General features: G+C 39.4%; 1 protein-coding gene across 2 annotated transcripts; it reads right to left on the reverse strand.

Moving 5' to 3' along the window:
• Positions 1-8,635: 8,635 nt before the first annotated feature.
• LOC116056982 (COUP transcription factor 2-like) lies at positions 8,636-15,684 on the reverse strand. 2 transcript variants are annotated; one of them, XM_031309409.2, is made up of 3 exons: positions 14,610-15,684; positions 12,755-13,279; positions 8,636-10,557 (listed from the first exon to the last, which is right to left on the reverse strand). In XM_031309409.2, the coding sequence occupies exons 1-3, from the start codon at positions 15,106-15,108 to the stop codon at positions 10,283-10,285; spliced, it is 1,299 nt and encodes a 432-aa protein (XP_031165269.1). In that variant the 5' UTR covers positions 15,109-15,684; the 3' UTR covers positions 8,636-10,282. The 2 variants fall into 2 exon arrangements, with proteins under 2 accessions (XP_031165269.1, XP_031165260.1); XM_031309400.2 differs by having other exon boundaries at positions 14,577-15,684.
• Positions 15,685-20,893: the final 5,209 nt, after the last annotated feature.

A 20,893-nucleotide genomic window follows, 5' to 3' on the forward strand; every position in this document is an offset into this window, starting at 1 on the left:
AAACACATTCTGAAATGTGTTTGCGCATTTACAGCTCAATAGACGAATGCCTCAGTTTGCACTCAGACCCATTTAGAGATGCAAAGTTTGAGTTTTGAGCTGAGATACCTTGAAGTGACCATTAGATGTCCCCTCAAGGCTGCACTGAACCAGAATTGACTAGGAGTCCAAATGATACAGAGAGGAGAAGCCCGTCTCCCGTTTTGTCCCATCTGCTTCTTTTTACATTTGGTGTACAAGTTCCAAATTGTTTATACATGCAAGTGCATGTACATTTTACACTGCTTTTTAAATTGTGTATTGTTTTATTGTTGTCTCTGCTGAAGACATGCATGTGTTTTGTCACATTTTACCTCGTTCACCCAAACAGAGCCAGATCTTCTCCAGTCCAACGAGAGGTTTCAGACACAATGAAATAATGATAAAAACTGGAACTTTGACTACACCAAATGAGGGCTCCATACTCACCATTATGGATTATACCCTTAATGAGAGATTTATGCTCTATGAGAATAAATAGCTGCAAATGGCTTCCTGTGAATGGAGGAATGAGCCATGGTATCTGTAACTGGGGGCTGCTTGTCAGGAAAAATGCAAAGCAGGATGACAATCTAAACCATTGACTCAAAGTCACAAGAGAACAGTTGGAATCCTTTATGATCAAAATTCAGAAGAGTCTTCAAGTGAGTTGGACTCATTAGTGTTATGTCTTTCGTTTTTTATAAATTGAGGCTGCAGCAGTTTACTGTCACAAACTTGATAACGTTTTAAATTCAAACTATCTGTTTTCTGCAGTTTTAGCCCAGCAATATGCAAAGCTGCACTACATTACCTATCGCTTTCAGATCAACACATCTCCAGCTTGCTGCTTGCGGCCCCATGTACCCAGAGCCCCCCTTCCCCCGCCCCACATGTCTCAGAACCATATAGTCCCAAAAGTGACAGCTTTTAAATTAAAAGAAGCTAAACTTGTGGAATTTCAGTGATTCTCTGATCCACTGTCATCCAGTTTCCTAGATCAGCAAGATTACAAACAACCAGTCATCAGGAGATCAAGAGGTCAAAGGTCACAGCACACAGACAATATTCCTGTGACCCATGAATGATCGTTGGTGATTAAGAAGTGCTTTCCGTTTTTCTTTGGAACAATGCTACGCAATAGGCAGCAGCAAACACAGGAGACAAGTGTACATCCTCTGTGATCTGACTCGTCTCTTTTTGCGATGTTACCTTATATCATTGCCCACAATTGTCCACATGCATCAGTGTCCCCTGTCAATGAGATGTTCATTTGATAGTTTCCCGTTCAACATCCCCCCCAGATAGCTTTTTCTCATAACATAAATTGGCTTCTGTCTGTCTTCATAGGTCCCAGAGACAAAACAGAAATGCAGAGCTCTATGTTGTTTCTTGACTATTTAAAATAATTAAATCATACTTAAAGCGCATTAAAGAAGAAAAAGAAGTAATTCAAACTGCAATAAAGTACAATGGATGGATAAAACGAGAGAAAAGAGCATTTAGAATTAGATTGACATGCATAATGTAAGTATTTACAGTAAGAACATCATGCAGAAGAGCCAGCAACTGTAGTGTTGCCAGTTTACTAGCTAAAACTAATGCATTGTAATATAACAGTCCTGCAATAAATTCTACCTTCGTTAAGCTTATATTGTAGGCCTCTGGGTTTTTTTTAAACTGAAAGAGAGGTGTGTGTCAGTTCAAAGTTGAAAGGGGTGGACAGTGAGCTCTATTAAAAAGAGTTTCAACATAAACTGAAAATCATAACATTCATGGAGGTTGGGTTTTTCGCAGGAATGTTGTATTACACTGCATTAGTTTTAGCTAGGTGTACCTAATAAATTGGCAAATGAGTGTACTGTATAGTCAAACACTTATAATGTCACCACAGATAGGTTACAAATGTGTACAGTCAGCTGGGGCATAGTCTTTGGTCATTGTTCAGTATCATTTCTTCATGAAGTAAATGATGAACGATTATGTATGATGTATGACATCATGCTCACAAATCTGAGGGGTCGTGAGACGATTAAATGGGCAGGAAAGATGACAAGAAAAGAAATCTGATACCCAATCTGTATTGTTTTTTGACGGAATTTTTCTCTAATCTGTTTTGTAAAATAATATTGTAAAAATGTTACTTCTTTGGGCCTCAAACACTTATTTTATATGAAACCATGTGAGAAGTTTTGAGGGGAAATGTCTCTAACAACTCATAGACATCTGAAACATGACGAAAGGTTTATTTTTTAAGGGGGCGCAAGCCATTACGATCAGGAGCCATTGGTTTAAATTGTATTATTTTATTAGTATATATATTTTTTTTTAACTTTAGCTGTCACATAAATGTAGTGGAGTGAACAATACAATATTTCCACCTGAAATGTTCTGGAGTAGTATCTGAAATAATATAAAATGTATAAGCTCAAGTAAAATTCAAGTACCTTAAAAATGTTACCTAAGTACCTGCACTTAGTTACTCTCCACCTCTGGAAGAAAGATTCAACAACAAAGCAAGCTGCCTGTAATGGCAGTCACTGACATGAAACAACTGATTGCTTTAAATGTTACACTTTGACAATCTAACTTTGTCATGGACATTCTGAGCGACTGACATTTCATTTGATACTTTGATATTTACTACGCCCGCAGAGATTTTCCCGTGGCCTACTTTAGTCTCTGATCTCATCTGACTTTGCCATAATGTCTGATTTCAGTCTTGGCATTATTTTCTTCTGTTCATCCCAGTATGATTTTTCCTTTTGCCCTAGTTGCCTTTTCAGTAAAAGGAAGATTTGCATCTTAATGGATCTTAGCAACAGCAGAGGCCCTCTCAGCACTGTGCTTTTCAGTCACATGCACTGCTGCAACAGTACGTATTAAAAACACAAACAAAAAATACTTTTTCACATGAAATAAAATCTATTGTGCCTTCGGTCAGATTAATACCCATTCTAGGAAGTTGTATGGATCATGTTGTAAAACAGATCACTGATAGCAATGTATTAGTGGGGGATTAAGATGACTTTCGCCCTGCTTTCTGTGCACAATAAAGCTTTAATCTAGGCTCTGACTGGGAGGCGGGGCTGCCGCGCCGGGCCAATGAGCTGCCTCGGTGTCTGTAGCATATCCCCGCCTATAGGTGTCTCTGATGGTGCGGCCCGGGCTGGCAACAGACGTAGTGACAGACGTGCCCATGGGATTCCACCTGTCAGCCACAAACGCACTAATCGACAGGCCTCGCATAAGCTGAACTCTCTGTCAAATCTTCATCTTCTCATTCGTCTGACTGACTCCCTCTGCCCACCCCCACCCTTGTCTTATCCATCCCAAACTCCGCCCCTCCACCAGCCTGCATAAAACACATCACCATCAACCCTTCATGCCTGCTGCGCCCAAACCAGATTTCTTCTTTCGTGTGAAAAAACCCGCAGTTTTTACTTTAAGAACTAATCCAAAATCTTCTTCAGCTTCTTAAATAAACCCCACCCCCTCTCCACCTCCCTGTCTTTCAGCCTTAATGTGACAGAGGTGGGCTTTAATGTTCGCTAGTAATTGGGTAGGAGAGGGAGAGACTGTTTGGAAGGAGGAGGAGGAGGAGGAGGAGGAGGAAGGGTCATGGTCAGGTTTCTCATGGAGGTTATTCTGCATCTGTCTCTTAGCAACGGTAGACCGCTCTTTGTACAGTCTTTGAGATGATTGGTGCATTTTCTTTTTTTCTTTTTCCTCCTTGGTCGCTGAAATGTTTGGCGAGGGGGCTCCTCGGCAGACAGCCTTCCTCACACATTCACTGCTTTTTAGAATTTGTTTTCATGAACATCAGATGGGCTCGCTGAGGCGTGGCACTCGCTGTAGCTTAGCCTCCCTGAGTGTAAATGTACATTATACATGTGAGGAGAAAATGACAGAAATAAAGCCAAATTTAACACCAAACTAAAATGGAATCATGCCAGAGAGCATTTAAGATCAATGTTCCTCTAAGTGTGATTACTCTATGGATAATAGTAATCACCTTTTCATTATATATATTGCATTTCACAAGAAATCCCAAATGAAAGTTCATTATACAGTTATGCACAGCTTTCTATGCCCTGGTTGCCATACATTGAAAAAGTCCTGACTCTTACATCTTATGTTGTAATAGATGTTATCCAATGGGATGTAGCTAGAGACTTCATTTAACCAGTGTATTACTGTAGGGGGAGAATCAGATTTCCAATGAGTTGTGATGCTCTTCCTTGCAGCGATCAAAGCGAAATGTATTTATTTCTATATGTTCATTCCAAGGGTCTATGTTGCCTGTGCCAAGAAGACACAAGAGAGGCGATTTTGTTATATGAATATCTAAAAATAATCACCTTTTCAGTCACGTTTAGATAAATGACATTAAATCAAGTGATTGTATGAGTGTGGTGGCTTGATGCTGCAGCTCATCATCATCATCATATCCCCCCTTCTCTTGAACGTCAGGAAAAGGGCAGCCCGGGGTCTAAGGTCACTGCAAGGAGCCAGGGGAACCTCTTAATTCACTCCGTCAACTTGGAGACATCAGAGCAGGGAGCCAGATTGGCGTGATGTCAGTCCTACCCATGGAACAGGATTAAAAGGGCAATTTGGGGACAAGGGGGAGAAATAAAGGAAGAAGAAAAGAGTTTGAGCTTGTTCTCTTTTCCCAGCAGCTTGGATTTACCTACAGATAGATAGATAGATAGATAGATAGATAGATAGATAGATAGATAGAGTGCATCAATATCCATATAAGTATGGATAGAAGGATGACAGTATTATGGTTTTGAGTTTGACTTTATTTATTACTATTTATTCACAGACCATGTGAAAAACACATAATGGATGAAGTCTGGACAAACGGAGTTCACACAATGTAATGTATTTCCAACATGCAAGTTAACGACAGTCAGTGGAGGTACTGAGCACCTGTAAAAGTTTAAAGAAGATTTTTCTTTGATCTGATGATGTTTCCATGTTAAAAGTGTCCGACGGATATTGCTGTAGAACAGGCGTTCCGCGTGCAGGTCCGTTCAATGCCAGCTTCAGACAGATGGAGCTTCATTTCCCAATTTTTCATGAAAGTGCTTTTTATTCTCCTGAATGTAAACAGAATCTCACCATAACGCCACATTCAAATAAAGACAGTCGACAGCAGGGACATCAGCGCACCTGCATACGGGAACTTTGCTCGGCTTGTACTGAAGGCGGTGGTTTGGTCTCCTATGACGTTTGGTGTAGAAAATAACTTGACGTGTTTCTGAGAAAAGAGGATTCTGGTTGTTTTGTAGCTTCAGTCTAAAATCAGTCTCTTAGTTTATAAGCCACTGCCAGTTGGCTATATGTGTGTCATTGTATGCAACTATTGCTTTATAACCTTTATTCATTCATCACAATAAAAGCGCAAAAATAACACATATAAGACACAATAAGTAAGGTAGTAAGAAGAAAAAAGTCAGTTAATAAATAAATTGGCTAAATAATTAATAATCTCGTGAAGAGATCTTACAAAAAAATGGCAGAAGGGCACATTAAAAAATGTGTGTAATTGAAAGCTAATTGCGCTGTACAGTGGCCTGAATATCAAAGGATTTATGGAGATTAATAGAGAGTAATAGCCTACCATAAATTAGAATTAATCTTCTTTTTTTCGGGCCAAACGGTGACTGTAATGTGCAGGCTAATGCCATTTATTTTTTTTATTTTTTTATTATGTTTATTTTTTTAGTGGCTTGTTTTCTCACTGTGAAACCATTTCAAATAATAATAATAATAATAATAATAATAATTCATTCCCAACACTGCGCTTGTTAACAGTTAGTGAAAGGCCTACTGATTCGTTATGAAAAATATAATGCTTGTTTTCTCAGTCAGACTTGCTTTTCACAACAGAAACCTGAGAACAAAAAAAAAAAATCGATAAAAATAATTTAAAAAAAATCCTAAAATTAAAAAACAAATGTAAGGAAATGTCAAATGTTGGCCTTTTGGATGACAAACAATTACAACAGAGCTGGCGAAGCGTTGCTGAAGGAGGACTGAAGCTTTTTATCAATACATCTTGAATAACAATGTGTAGCCTATATATTGAGTCAACAGTGTATTATCAATATATTCGGGTATAAATAAACTATCCGGTAGCTATAAATCATCAAATAGCCTATTATAGGCTATATATTTAAAAACAGCTCTCACCACAATGATTCAACCGTTTATTCAGGATTTATTCTAAATCCATTTGCCGGCTCTTACTAATATATATATATATATATATATATATATATATATATATATATATATATATATATATATATATATAAATGTCTTATTAACAGACATGAATCCCGCAAGGAGCCATTCACCTTGACCCGAGTGAATCAGTGAAACCTTCACACAGGAATAGCTTTTCAGAGAAAAGACGAGATATTATACTATTCTACTATTAGTATAATACTATTCTAATAGTATATATATATATATATATATATATATATATATATATATATACACACTATTAGAATAGAGGATGTTCTTTCATCAAAATGCAAACAAGAAGTGGATCTGTGTCCCCGAGAGGAGGACTGAGTCGCTCTCCGTTTCACTTCGATCCAAAATCATCTCAAACTTTTTTTTTCTTATTTTTTTATTTTATTTTTAAATCTTCTTGATTTAGGCTATGTATTCGCGATTTTCTTTTATTACAGTACAATGCATATAGGCCTAGTTAAAATATGTATATAGAGGCAATATAATGGTGTTGGAATTATATTGTATAGTATGAACGAGTTCGGCATCATTCTAGATTTGAGAGGGATAATTATGGGGTTAAAGCACGTCATTGAAACGGCTTCAAAAGCTGCAGTCATTTCACATCTCCATTAAACTACACGTGCGGCCACGTGCCCCTAACCAAACTATATGTATTTAATAACATTCAGTTGTAATTGCCATAATTATATCGAATGACTTGTATTTCACAATTCTGCTGCAAAAGCTAAAAATGGTGACATCATGTTTGTTCCTACACATCGGCCTACAGAAACCAAACACACACACACACACACACACACACACACACACACACACACACACACACACACTACACTAACTATATACTATATCATCTCTTTTTCAATCCTATAACATTATTTTTCTGGAGAAAATAAATAAATAATTTCTACTTGTTTTTAACACCATTTTACGGTTTAGGGAATTTTCCAGAAGCGTTTAGCCTAAATCATAGCAAAACGTTCACATCATTGTATCCTAAATATCAGCGAGTGCCTTGTTCAAGAATGTTCACACAGAAGCTTATCTTGCTTCAAGATCCATTTCATCACCCCACAAAAAAATAAACATTTAAGTGGCACATTAACTGATAAATCTAATTTTATTTGATAATTTCCTATATTATGTTACTTGACAATCTGCTAACATTCTGATGTGTGGGTTTGAGCCTCTAGGTTGAATAGTTAGTCCTCATTTGACATGATTCATATATTTTCTTTAAAAACTTCTTAAGAGCGATCTGATTGGCTACACACTTTCCATCCTGAAAGCTGATTGGCTAAGTCCAAACCATGCTGCGTAATGACGATCCAGCTTCAGTTCCCCACAAACAGCAGAGGCGCGGTGCTCTCTTAGTTAGACAACTGGCGGGAGGAATAAAATGAAAATCCATCTGTTGCTTATTCTCCTGCTTAGAGATCTCAGCCCGAGCTCAACTGATTTTACTCTTCCATTGCACCCCATTTTCTTCTTTTGGACTTGTACGTGTGTTGGAAAATGCTCCATTGTTTTATGTTGGCCCTTTGGCCCAGAACATCCAGGGGCCATGGAGCACCCAGCTTCATCCTCCTCAGGGTAAACTGTTGTGACAGAGCGCTCAGGGGCCCCTCATTAGCTCTCTGTCTGCTAAGCAAAGAAACTGCTTAATCCTTCTCTGTCCTCCTCAATCTGGCAACGCACACGTGATTATAATTCCATTTTTCTGCTCTCTTGTTTTAGGCAGAGTTTAACCACCTTTATGAATTAATACAATACTGAATAACATGTTTAAAGGTGTTAAGTTAGTGTCAAGCAGTAAAAACTGTTAAATTAGGTGAGAATAGACTTCTGTGGCATTGTATGTAACTAGTGGTTATACCGTATATAGTTTCCCATTATATCACTGTTCACTGTGCATTTCTGGTCCACTCTCTTTAAGACCATATTATTGATTAACATGCAAAGAATTCATTTGGATCAATAGTTGTTAAAGCATCATACAATCCATTGTATTGCAGGGTCAACAGTGTGTATGCTGTGCATTTTGTCAACGTTTTAAATATGTTTCTGATCAAGCCCAGGAGAAAAGTGAAACGTTTCCCTTCAAATGAGGCCTGTCTTACTTCATTTCAGAAGACAAACTCATGTGCTCGCGTACTTACACACACACACACACACACGCACGCACACACGCACGCACGCACGCACACACACACGCGCGCACGCACGCACGCACACGCACACACACACACACACACACACACACACACACACACACACACACACACTTTTTCTTATTTAGGAGTGGGGTCATAAACAACATAGAATGGAAATGGCAAAATAAACCAAATACACTTTATTTATAAATCTTGAGTTATAATTTAATACGGTACCAATATGTTAACCAATATGCTTTCACAGTACATCAGAGTGGTTGTCAAAAAGAAGTAAACACAAATATATATACACACACACACACACACACACACACACACACACACATACACAAACTTTCAGTCCAGCAATACCCTGCAGTGGTCTAGTGTGCCATAAAGTGGCTTGGGCTCATAAATGCATGAATAATTATGAAACATATTTGTTACTTGAGTTGTGGAAGTTGTGTACAGTTCATGTATCCCAGTATGCATCAGGCCTAGTGCTCTTGAAATCTCTCTGAGACAGTCAGTGTAAAAGACCTGGAAACATGAAGGAATCACAAGTGTTTGGTAATGCATTCATCATGAATCCAGTAAGGTAATGTCATTATTTTTCCCTGTAACAAGTTACCAGTCAAAAGAATACGACTTTTGACTTCACCCCTCCAAATTTGAAGATATCAGATTACTGTACAGTCAGTTTCCTTCCCTTTATCTATTTTTGCCATAATTAGCCTTATCATCGTCTCTCAGTTTAAATGAAAAATAACGATGAGTGGCAAAATGTACTAATTTGATGAAAAATAAACATGATGTTCTGGATTATCTGCTCATTCAAATGAGAAAAAACGTTTAAAAAAAAAAATGTAGAAATCAAAATGAGTGGAAATTAAGCACTTTGGCAAGAGGAAATATTTACATCTGCCAGGAATTATGAACTAAAATATTTAAGAAAATACTAAAGTAAGAAAGTAATGACATTACCTATGAAAGGAGTAACGCATTGAATGGTGCAACCTTACACTGACCATGAGAAATGTGTTTTCCAATATCTTTTTGCTCTTTTTCCTTTCATTCTTAGTATGTTGATAATGCAAATAGAATAAGACTCCAAAGTAACTAAAACAGAGCATTCATCTCACCAGCCGGTCTGTACACAAATGATAAAATAGGTTAAGGTCAGATGATGTGGGGTTTCAAACACTTGTGTTAAATCTTTTTGAAATGTCCCTTTAGTCCAAAGTGCCATGTCTGGAAGGTATGAAAAGAAAAGAAAAAGACAATGAGACAAGACAATCCCTGCTGTTTTTTCACTTGCCGGGGCAAAAATACGTAAAACATAAAAAAAAAAAAAAAGAAAAAAAAAAAAAAGAGCCAAAACATAATTTACAAGCACGATAAATATACATACAGGGTCCAATAAATATTTTTTGTTATCCCAAAAAACATAGACTGTGAGTGGTCACCACACTGCAAAAAATGTCCATTTCATTTCAAATATTGTTTCTCTTTGAACAAGTAAAAAAATTCTGTCAGTGGGGTGAAATCTTTTAACGTCTGCAAAATGGTTCATTTATTTCAGGGACATTTCTATAGACACATCGGGACACCATGCAGCATTAGGCAGATCTCTCCTCTGGTATCAAGGAAATGGCAGATGGTATAAGAAAATTATGAATTTAGATTTTTTTTTTACATTGGAAATGCCTGTTATTACTGGCAGTTTTCCTCCCTTGTTTGAAGCAACAGCGATTTTATGCCACACTGAAATGACTTGATTTGAGGTATGGGACCTTTCTTGACCTTATAGAAGCACACCTAAGCTTTTCCTTCTACTGAATAGGCATGTAAGGCCAGTTGAAGCTGCTTCCGGACAGCAGCATGTCCCTTATCAGAGTTTCTATGGGGGTTTTCCCCACCAGACGGACGAAGAAAAGCTGCTCTATGACAGAAGAAGAGACAGTGCGGAGGGAAGGCAAGCGGAGCAGCAGCTTCCCAAACCTGTTAGGCTGGTTGGGATACTGGCTCCTCACATACTCCTCTAACGCACACTGCGATTTCTCCTGCAGACCCTCCACATGGCTCACGTCTGACAGACCACAAGCATCTGCAGACAGAGACAAAAAACAGGCAGGGGAAGAAGCGGTCAAGATCAGTAGTTCAACCGGACATCGACATGAAGGCCAGCAAAATGAGGAATGCTTTAATTTTGCAGGTATATTACTAACTTTGTTAGTACAGAGTGATTACAACACACAGCAGCATAGGGAAGACAGCATGTAGTGTAGTGAACTATGATTATCATAAGGCAAAAATACACCAGAAACAAGAAACTATTCTATTTTTAAACGTTTCAAAAGCAAAAACGGTTTTGCTCTTGAAAGTCATTGTTTTTCCCTTGAAACTATACATCAAGGCGTTAAAGGAACAGACAGGATTGAGCATTTGTGTCTGGCTTCAAATAATTTATTATCTTATAATAGATCCGAGTAAGTCATGTGTGAGATAGTAACAGAATAGTAAAGCAGGTATATAATGTACAAAATAAGTCAAATGTCTTAATTTGCTCGCAGGACAGTGCTGTGGTAAAAACACAGCAGCTTAAAGAAACTAAATCCCCATATAGTTCCCCCTCATTGAGATATACTGTTATCAGTCCCCTGCCATCAGGACTCAAAGATGGCGCTATTGCTCCCATCAAATGTAAGAAATGATGTTCAGCACAAGAAATAAGGAAACCATCAGAGCCCAGGCAGAGCCTTACTGTACAAGACCTTTTTATACAGTATGTGTAGTGTTTCTACACACTGCAGACCGAGCCCTCTGTTTGTACTGTAATGCTGCAGGCCCAATGCATGGCAGCAGGGGCTTCTGTGTCCCAGTTTAAAGACACGTGTTCAGATACAGTATGCTCATGTGGACTAAAATAGACCTACACAGGAGACCTTTTTTTTTTTTTTTTTTACTCGTCCTTATGATACTGTTCATGACCCAGCCATCAAACATCATTCTGACTGTTATTAAAAGGCTCTGCAATAGCTAGTATGGATTTTGCAACACCATGCGACACAAAGGTTGTGTATGTGAGAATTAGTTGTAAGCCAAAGATATAACAAAAATAAAGACATTTATTTGCATCATAATTTTGTAATTCATGTTTAAAGCAATTTAAGTATTTTAAATGTTTAAATATTTTTTTTCTCCTATTTAATTATTTGTATTTATTATTTGATAAATAATGTAATGCAAAATGTAAAGCCTACATTTAAACTCTGGTTAATTTAACAGCTTCATATTTGGGATTTAAAATAATTAATAATAACAAACGGGTCAATGAGATAACACAGATGATGCTATTTTACTTTTCTGATGATATTACAAGCTCCTAAATGTTAAATGCTAGCCCTGTTTCCATTCGTTTGATTACTGTATGATTAATGCATGCATAATGCTTGATATTTTAGGGGCTGCAGGCATGTGATGCAGTTTGTAAACCTCACTTACAGCCTTTCAAATCTAATAAATAACAATTATACATTTCATAATACTGAAACTATACTATTTTCTTTTAGGTCATATAAGGTCACCGTACATAGTCAGTAGGAAAGGAATTATATACGTTTTATAAAGAGAAGACTTTTCAAAATATATTTATTTTATTTTAATATTTTTTTCTATCTTTCTCTTTAGGCTTTTTTGGCTTTATAATGATTCTGGAGGTCAGAGTTCTGATCAAATTGAAATTCGAAAATAAATCAATAAATAGCATAAAAGTGCATCTAATACTTTTTTTGCAGTAACATGAGGTAGACCATAAGCGAACCCTTAGCCTACTCTAGCTTTACCTGGAACACAACCTTACCGCCCGCGCATTTACCCCAGTACTAATCCTAATGCTCCGAAACAGGGCATCCATTATTTTCCTAGTAAATTACTCATTTCTGTGAAAGTATAGAGGTTTTTAACCAGCTTTTATTTCACACAATGTTCAGACCGTCATTGCCAAATATATATTATATAGGCCTATTACTTTTACATAACAAAAATACAATAAAATAATTAAATAAAAATGGTCATTGTTCAACCAGCGTTATTCGTTGCATGCACGATGCAGTCTAGTAATGTTTTTTTTTTATTTAAACAAAAAATAAAATCTTATTTTGTTTAAAATTGTGTTTTTTTGACTGGATATCATTTTATGTATGTACTGCCCACACTTCCGTGTACAAAGATGGTGACTTTTGTTAAAAACCCATGTGAGCCATCCAGGGCTCCATGTTTGCATGCAGAGAAAGTGAGTTTACCTGTGGTGAACAGCACGATGGCCTTGATGCAGCTGTACTCTGCTGAATCCACGTGCAGCACCTTGAGCTTCTCCACCTGCTCCTGGAAGACCCGGATGTGGTCCATGAAGGCCACCACCCGGTCCGCGGACATCGGGGAGGCATGGAGGCCGGCTGCGGCCAGCAGCGGGGCGACGTGGACGGGCATGGAGCACTGGGCGGCGTTCAGGACGAACAGTTCGCTCCAGGTGAGGCGGAGCAGGGCCACCTGGTCCGTTACCTGCAGGTCCGGGAAGAAAGGGATGTTGCGGGCCCATTCCACTGCGCTGAAGAGCATCCGGGCCGCTAGCTCACAGATGTTCTCGATGCCCATGATATTGTTGCTCTGCAGGCACTGAGAGCCGAACCTGGAGGTCGGGTAGGGCTCGGCCCGCAGCAGGAGAGAGATGTATCCCGATAGATAGGAATGACACTGGAGAGGGTCTCCGTTTGTCAGAGCAAACTGGCCGTGATAAGACTGTGTAGGAAGTCTGCCTCTCTGGACAGCTGTAGAGAAACACATTAGACAGTAATGTTAAATCAAGCCAGCACACAGAAAAACAGCTGAATGCAGAACAATCTTTTAAAGCGAAATGTCAATTAAAACAACCGAACACCTTCTAAACACACACACACACACACACACACACACACACACACACACACACACACACACACACACACACACACACACACACACACACACACACGCCTATAGTCTCCTAGCCATTATGCATTTCTGCGGCCTATTGAAGCCTACGGTGGACAAGCTCTTCACAAATGGACATGAATACGAATTTCTTGGCCATAACCTGCAGATAATGTGCCAGCGTTTTCTGATGTTCTGTGAAGGGTCTCCTTTAATTTCAAATTATTTAATTCCAAGGCCAAAACTGTCACCTCTGCGCCTTGAACTCACGTCCTCTAATAGCTCCTTTCTGGCAAGTAACTTCGCCATACCCACTTTGATAGTAGCCTATACTACGTGGCCTGTGTTTTGTTCTGTAATTTTTGGTGGTGAGGGTAAATAGAAAGGCTACATTTCATTCAAATTTACAATAAAAAGGTTCACTCTCCTATATGCCACTCATTTAATTTGGAAGCAGTAGCCTAATAGTAGGCTTAGTAGGCTACGTGGTCCTGTACGACCATCATCATCACACACACACACACACACACACACACACACACACACACACACACACACACACACACACACACACACACACACACACACAGGATTACATAATCTACCAAAAACACCACGCACTTGAAGGCTACAAATTAAACGAAAAAAACATTAAAATGTAGCGAAAATTCTGTCAAATTTAAACATGTGACATTTAAAGCAGCTTCGGGCAATTTGAGTCCCACAACGGCCATATAGGAAGGATATAGAGCGAGCGCATAGCAACAATAATATAGCCTACTAAACATGCTACAAGATGCTAGCTGTAACACTAATCCATGTAACATCACAGGCTAGACAGTATGATTGGGCATATACAGTATGTAGCATAGAGACCAGTATCTGAGAAAAATAGTCTAATATGATTAGAATATGAATGGGCAGAAAAAAATATCTCGACAATATTACGGAGTAGACAAAGGCAGCACACATGGCTTTGTCCGGGAATAAGTAGACACTAGCTATACAAATGTCGAATGCACAAGATTTATAGCAGTTTATAGGACAGACGTGGTCAAAGAAAATAATGTCGATAAATAGGCCTACAGTAGAGAGCATTATGTGAAACCAAACAGTGTCCTGAGCCGTGTAGTGCTGGATAATACGATGGTATACCGATAGCAACAACAGCAGGACGCCTGCCCGTACCTTCCCTCCTCATGCCGACTTTGAGGCATTTCTTGAGGCGACAGTACTGGCACTGGTTGCGGTGGTGTTGGTCAACGGGACAGTTCCTGTTGGCCCTGCAGGTGTAGGACAGGTTTCTCCTGACGCTGCGTTTAAAGAAGCTCTTACATCCTTCACATGTGAACTGTCCGTAGTGCTTCCCGCTGGATTTATCCCCGCACACGATGCACTCGATCTGCTGGCTCTGCTGTTTGTCCATGGACGAGGAGGACGACGAGGAAGAGGAGGTGTTGTTGTTATTGATGGTGGTGCTCGTGGTGGTGCTGCTGGACGGATTGGGCGTCGGTGCGCCCGGGGGTGCTGCTGCTGCTGCCGGCGGCATTTCCAGAGAAGACGCCGGGTTCATGTGTCCCGTCAGCTCCCCAGGCAGAGACAGAGGTGCGACCTGGGACACCGATGAGGAGAGGGTCCCCTGAGTGTCCCCGACGCCCTCGGGGTTTCTCCACGCCACCATAGCCATATCGATAGTCTCCAAAACTTTGAGCGCCCAACTTCCCTATTTGTCCGCGATAATTAACACACTATTTGTCTGCATGTATTACTAACACATTCAAGAAAACTGCGGCATTGTTTTACAAAATCGAATTCGAGTTAGGCTACGCCTGAAAATATGACTAGAACTCATAAGATAACGGCAATATATGCTAAATGTAACGCGCGACTTCACTAGTGAAGAATGGTCCCCCAAAAATAGCTTCGGCGCGGTGGAAATCCAAAAGAGAAAGATTCATTCAGAGCGACATAATGCATAACATCCACAGAAGGGGAAAATAAATACAGACAACACTGAGCCAAAATCCACGGAGGAAAGCAACGTTATCCTCAAAAATATACAATCTGATCCTTTCTGTCCTGCATGTGTGTCCAGCTTTAAACAGAACACCGTGCGAGCAAATCCTTCATCAGGGATGGACCAGGCTTTCCAGACGCTCCCTGCTCTCCCGATCAGTCAGAAGTTAGGCTACATTAAAAAGACAACGGAGGGAACAGAGAGAGAGAAACGCACACAAACACAGAGAGAGGAGGTGATGGATGATGCTTTGCTCTGGGACGGAGGAGGAGAGTGGTGCGTCCACACGTCACGGTCTGTGACGTCTGTGTTTGGGGCGGGGTTACCGCGAGGAGGAGCTGATCTGGGGTCAGCAGTGGGCTCCAGTTGGGGTTCTGTTGATACACGATGTTGAGTGTGGTGTGCGTGTGTGTCCTTAGCTTCCCTTACCCCCTGATCTTTTCTGGTTGCCTCTGTCTCTCTCTCTCTCTCTCTCTCTCTCTCTCTCTCTCTCTCTCTCTCTCTCTCTCTCTCTCTCTCTCTCTCTCTCTCTCTCTCTCTCTCTCTCTCTCTCTCGCTCTCTCGTGTGTGTGTGTGTGTGTGTGTGTGTGTGTGTGTGTGTGTGTGTGTGTGTGTGTGTGTGTGTGTCCAATATTTATGATTCTGTCAGACCATTGTCTTTGTCATATAGGCTACTTTGAAATGCAACGCAGGGCCATACTTTAGCTCACACTATTAGTCTCACATGAGGAGTGCAACAGACACAGAAGCAGCAGATCCTTACCTCAGTAATTTGATGCCACCTAGTGTCATCTGTAAATTGCACAGGAAACTACCTTATTCTATAGGATGCACTACATGGTGTGAGGGACCAAGCAGTAAAGGCACATGGACTATACACTTTCCTTTACATTAACCAAAACAGAATTACTTAATATAATGTTAATCAAGCTAATAAAGTTCCCCCATGACACAGCAAGCAGTGGTAGTGCCCAATTAGGCCACCTCCCCTATAAAACAGCTGTTCTCCAGGTGCCAACCTTCTGCCTGGGACCATCGCTGACTGTGGACTTCCAACTGGTGAGCTCAAAAGAAATAATGGATATAAGAAAGAAACAGACGAAACAAAAGTAACTAAATGTGTGCGCTACAAAAAGATACCTTGTATTGTCAACTACATAAAGTATTTATGTGAAACAAAACCATGTGTCCTGTAAATTATTTGCAATTAATACATGTTTGAATGAAACAAAAGCATGAATGTATAATGTGTCGGGGAAATGATATGAACCAATCTTTAAGAAAACATAAGCCAAAGAAAATAAATGTGAGTGCAAGAGGTTACTACTTTTAAGATGGCTGTGTGGCCATGGCTGTGGCCATCACACATGGCTTGAGGAGATACATCTACTAAATTCCTATTGAACTGTCCTCAACATGCATTTTATTTAAAGTGTTCATCAGACATATCCCCTCCCCCCACCCAGCTCTGCTGCAGTATATCAACCCTGACTGGCATTTTATACTTGTAATTGGACTTTTTTTAGGTATGTTTTTGAAATGTGACTTCTCTTCTTTACAACCTTTTATAGTGTTTCCATTATATATATTTCTTACAATAAACTGACCTCAAATGAAGCCACTCACACTGACCTGTCAGTTATGAGGGGAGGAATAATACACTTTTCTGTTTGTCTCATAATAGTTTTTTTTTCCAATTGTAGGGATGTAATCTGAACATCGTCCACTCTCTGATTTTGTATGTAAAATATCTTATTTAACGATGTGTAGATGAAAAAAGACTTTTGTTTAACTACTTATTTACAATTTGACCAAAAAAGAGAAAACTTCTACAATAAGATATTGTGTTATAGTTTTCCATCTCTGCCCTTACTAGAAAATTTACAGATTTTGATAATCCCCAAATAGACTGCGTCACATGTCAAACACGATGACCAAAAGACCAAAAACAAAAATAATCTGTTTTGCATATATCCACGTGTCATACAATCAATATGAAATCTTAATATTAATCTGATCTTACCACTATCATCAGCAATATATAGATAAATATTAAATACATAAAATACATAAACTAAATGCACTTCCATTTCAATACTGTCACATAGACCAGTGGTTCTCAAACTTTTTTCAATAATGTACCTCCTTTTACCCCCTGACCAGCACAAAACATTCTGCGTAGAAAAAACAAGCCTAGCTTTATAAAGAGCACTGCACCATCAATGTCTAATTTACTAAACAATACTGTAACTGAAAAACACTTCAATGCTACATTTCAAATGTTTAAAACCACTAAATTCATTCTTAATTATGGTGTATGATTATTTTAGGAATTATTCATAACCGTATTTTTTAAATTAGAAAAAAATCTCCTGTACCCCCTGAAATACTCCAAAGTGCCACTACCCTGTTTAATATTTAATATTTGTGTATGTGTCCCACTAATGATCTCATCCTAATCAGTAACTAATATCTTATAATATATTGTTTTAAAGATAATAAAGACAGTAAAACTCAGCTGCACTAACTTACAGATGCAACCTGTCACAACGTATGATTGCACCTAGAAATTCAACACTCTTTCACACTAAGGTTATAATGTACAGTGTTGTCCTGTTGTCCCTGTGCCATCTGTGTCTCCACACACTGTGCTATTTTTAGCTCCTGATGTTTCTGCACCAGTGTCACTAAGACTGACTCCTGACCATTTCTTTATATTCCGAGATTAAATTATCTTGATGCTCTTGGAAGCAAGTCATCTACATGTGAAAATGTCTGCATGGCCATTTCACTGTTGACTCATGCTCCATGAGTCCCAGGGCTGAGTGTGCTGTCACGTTCTTCCACACGGCCAGCTTTGCAGTCATCCAGTGACTGCTCACACACAAAACAAGCTCTGCTCTGCCTGCTAACAAAACACACGGCTGAGTCCAAGACCAATCAACAGTGGAAGGTCAAGGCTAAAGTGTTTACCACACTGGATGGGGATGATGCATTCCTCCATATTTAATTCACTGAACTCTCCACTCCCCGTTCTATCCAGTGACAAGTCCAGTTAACATTAATCACAAATTTGGGAATTTAAAGATGATAAACCCCCCCTGCATTTTATGAACTGGTGCCCTTTAAGACTCATCACATGCGGAGAGCTGAAAGCTAGCTAATTGGAGACAAATTGAGGGAGAGTATGGCCAAGAGAGACCTGCTGTGTGTGCAAAACCACCAGGATGTGACTGTTTACAGCACAGTCGGGGGACAGCGGCTGGCTTGCAACATTTTTTTAGGCTTCAAGGTGGCTACGTAAACCTATATCATTGAATTACAGCGCCCTGCTAAGCTCTTTACCCCCTCTTACCAACTAATGGCTAATCTGTTAAATCCCCCAAGTGTTTAACATTAGGACATACTGTACCAGTACGATAGGTCTGCTTAATAAGGTGGGAGAGATGGGCCAATGACAGCCTCTGTGCTCATCCACTAGAGAAAAAAACTAAAGAGGACGCACGCACGCATGCACATATTACGGGCTTCTAGGGAAATGTAGTAGTCTTCTTGGTATTTAGAGTCAATAGGTGTAGTGTAAGCTCATTATCTTAGTGAGATAAATGGTTGTGATCTAAAAGTACACTGTAGCCTCTCTCATATCCTCCGGCAATGTCTCCTGCTGGTGTTTTGGCAAAGCCTCAGTGAGCATGCAGATCCAGGAATGGCATGACCCGGCCTGTAGGCCACAGCAAAGTAAAGGAAAACATGGTTGTATGAGAAAATCTAACGTGGAATGGTTATTAATTGTAGTGTTATATAATACATATATAATACATATAATTAATGTTTGACATTAAATTGTGGATTCTCTTTGACCCAACAGCTACATTTAAATATCCCATTCACTTCTATTGAAGCCCAAACAACAGACAAAGTCAACTGTGCATTTCCTGTTTGGGTGCAATGTCCTGCCAGCTCCGGCAGATTCACAGGTCAACAAATCAACAAAGGTAAACTCGGACCTGTGAATCTACCAGATGCGGAAATGGAGAAGTTATTATTCTAGATATCACTATATTTAGTACATTATCACACTGCAAGACTACAAATTGCAGTGTCGATTTATAGTGTTTACAGTCTGTGATCCTTTTTTAAGGGCCCAGTGCAGATAGATGTCTTTGAATGGAAATGTATGTGACCATGCCTTAACAGTGTAAGCTTTCCTTCCCAGGTACAGGTGGATCAAAGCTAACAGGAGTGTGAGGAAGATATCAATCTGCTGCTGTTTGTACCCGCCCATGCAGTCCTGAGGGAGGCCAAATCAGCCAACATCAGTGAAAAGAATATGGTAGTCTAGTCTGCCTGACTCATGAATCCTTTATCTGACGTTATCTGAGGTTTGTGCATGTTAGAATCTATGGCCCTGACCATGGTTCTGAAATATCAGTAGCCTAACTGTGCTGTGTATTATTAATAAATCCATGGTGCTGTCCGTGGTGCTGAAGTAGCAGACAGATTTGTAATTGCACGTTTCCACTAAGTACTGTCCTTCTGTCAGTTTCCTCTTGGATCTATAATATTCTCTTAACTATTTAGCTTTACAGAACTTAAAGAGACGTTCATGGGGCGGTTCGCTAGTCGTGGGTGAACACCCCCATTAAAGTTAAAAACAAGTACTGAAAGTGATATTTTTATGTCAAACAGGTTCATGTTTTATATTTAAAGTTAAACTATAATTAAGTGACGGTCAAAATACTACCATGAGGATCATGTGTATGTAGAATAATGTTGACGTTAAAGGGGCTGTACTAAAAACAGCATGCTGGAATTACCTCCACATGGCTCTCATATACTTTTTCTTCAATACGTGAAATACCTACATTTTATTCACAGCAACATGCACTAACATGCATGTGCGGATGGACCAAAACAAAAGAACAGAGAAGTTTGGATTACAACACACGGAGATTGACTTCATTTTCTGCTCAGGACTCCATTACTCCACTATATCTTTACATAGCAAATAGTTGTTTGCTGCTATATCTATGTTCTGAATGTCGAGAACATCACCTTTAAACAAAATATAATTTGAAATTGAACACTTACAGTGATATGTGTTTCAGTGTTAAGAGACTATTATCATCTCATGTTGAAAAATGTTACAGTGGATCGTCTCGTTGCTGCTATCCTTGATTGAAACAAAGCTGAAACTCTCAGCGGGGTCAAATCCAAGGCAGAACACAACAATAACTTGTCAGTTAGAGTAGCGCACCTCGCCACTGCCTCACCTGTGATCACTGGACCATCTTTGATCTTTCATTAACCCCCCAGCCTGCTGACCTCTGACCCCTCCAGGGCCACTGCGTGTCCATGTCTTTTTTTCATGTGTAAGGCATTCTTGATACAATTAAATAAATCAAATCAAATCAAATCACCATGAGGTGATTCACATGCTTGAGAGGCACATTGT

This window comes from Sander lucioperca, chromosome 3 (assembly GCF_008315115.2).
Source record: "Sander lucioperca isolate FBNREF2018 chromosome 3, SLUC_FBN_1.2, whole genome shotgun sequence".
NCBI classification, from domain to species: Eukaryota; Metazoa; Chordata; class Actinopteri; order Perciformes; family Percidae; genus Sander; species Sander lucioperca.

Coding starts and splice junctions, on each gene's coding strand:
- LOC116056982 (XM_031309400.2), bottom strand. CDS start 15,108: ATGGCTATGGTGGCGTGGAGAAACCCCGAGGGCGTCGGGGACACTCAG. Junction 13,280..14,576: donor TCCTGCTGTTGTTGCTATCG/GTATACCATCGT, acceptor GTTTCTCTACAG/CTGTCCAGAGAGGCAGACTT. Junction 10,558..12,754: donor CATCGTGCTGTTCACCACAG/GTAAACTCACTT, acceptor CTCTGTCTGCAG/ATGCTTGTGGTCTGTCAGAC.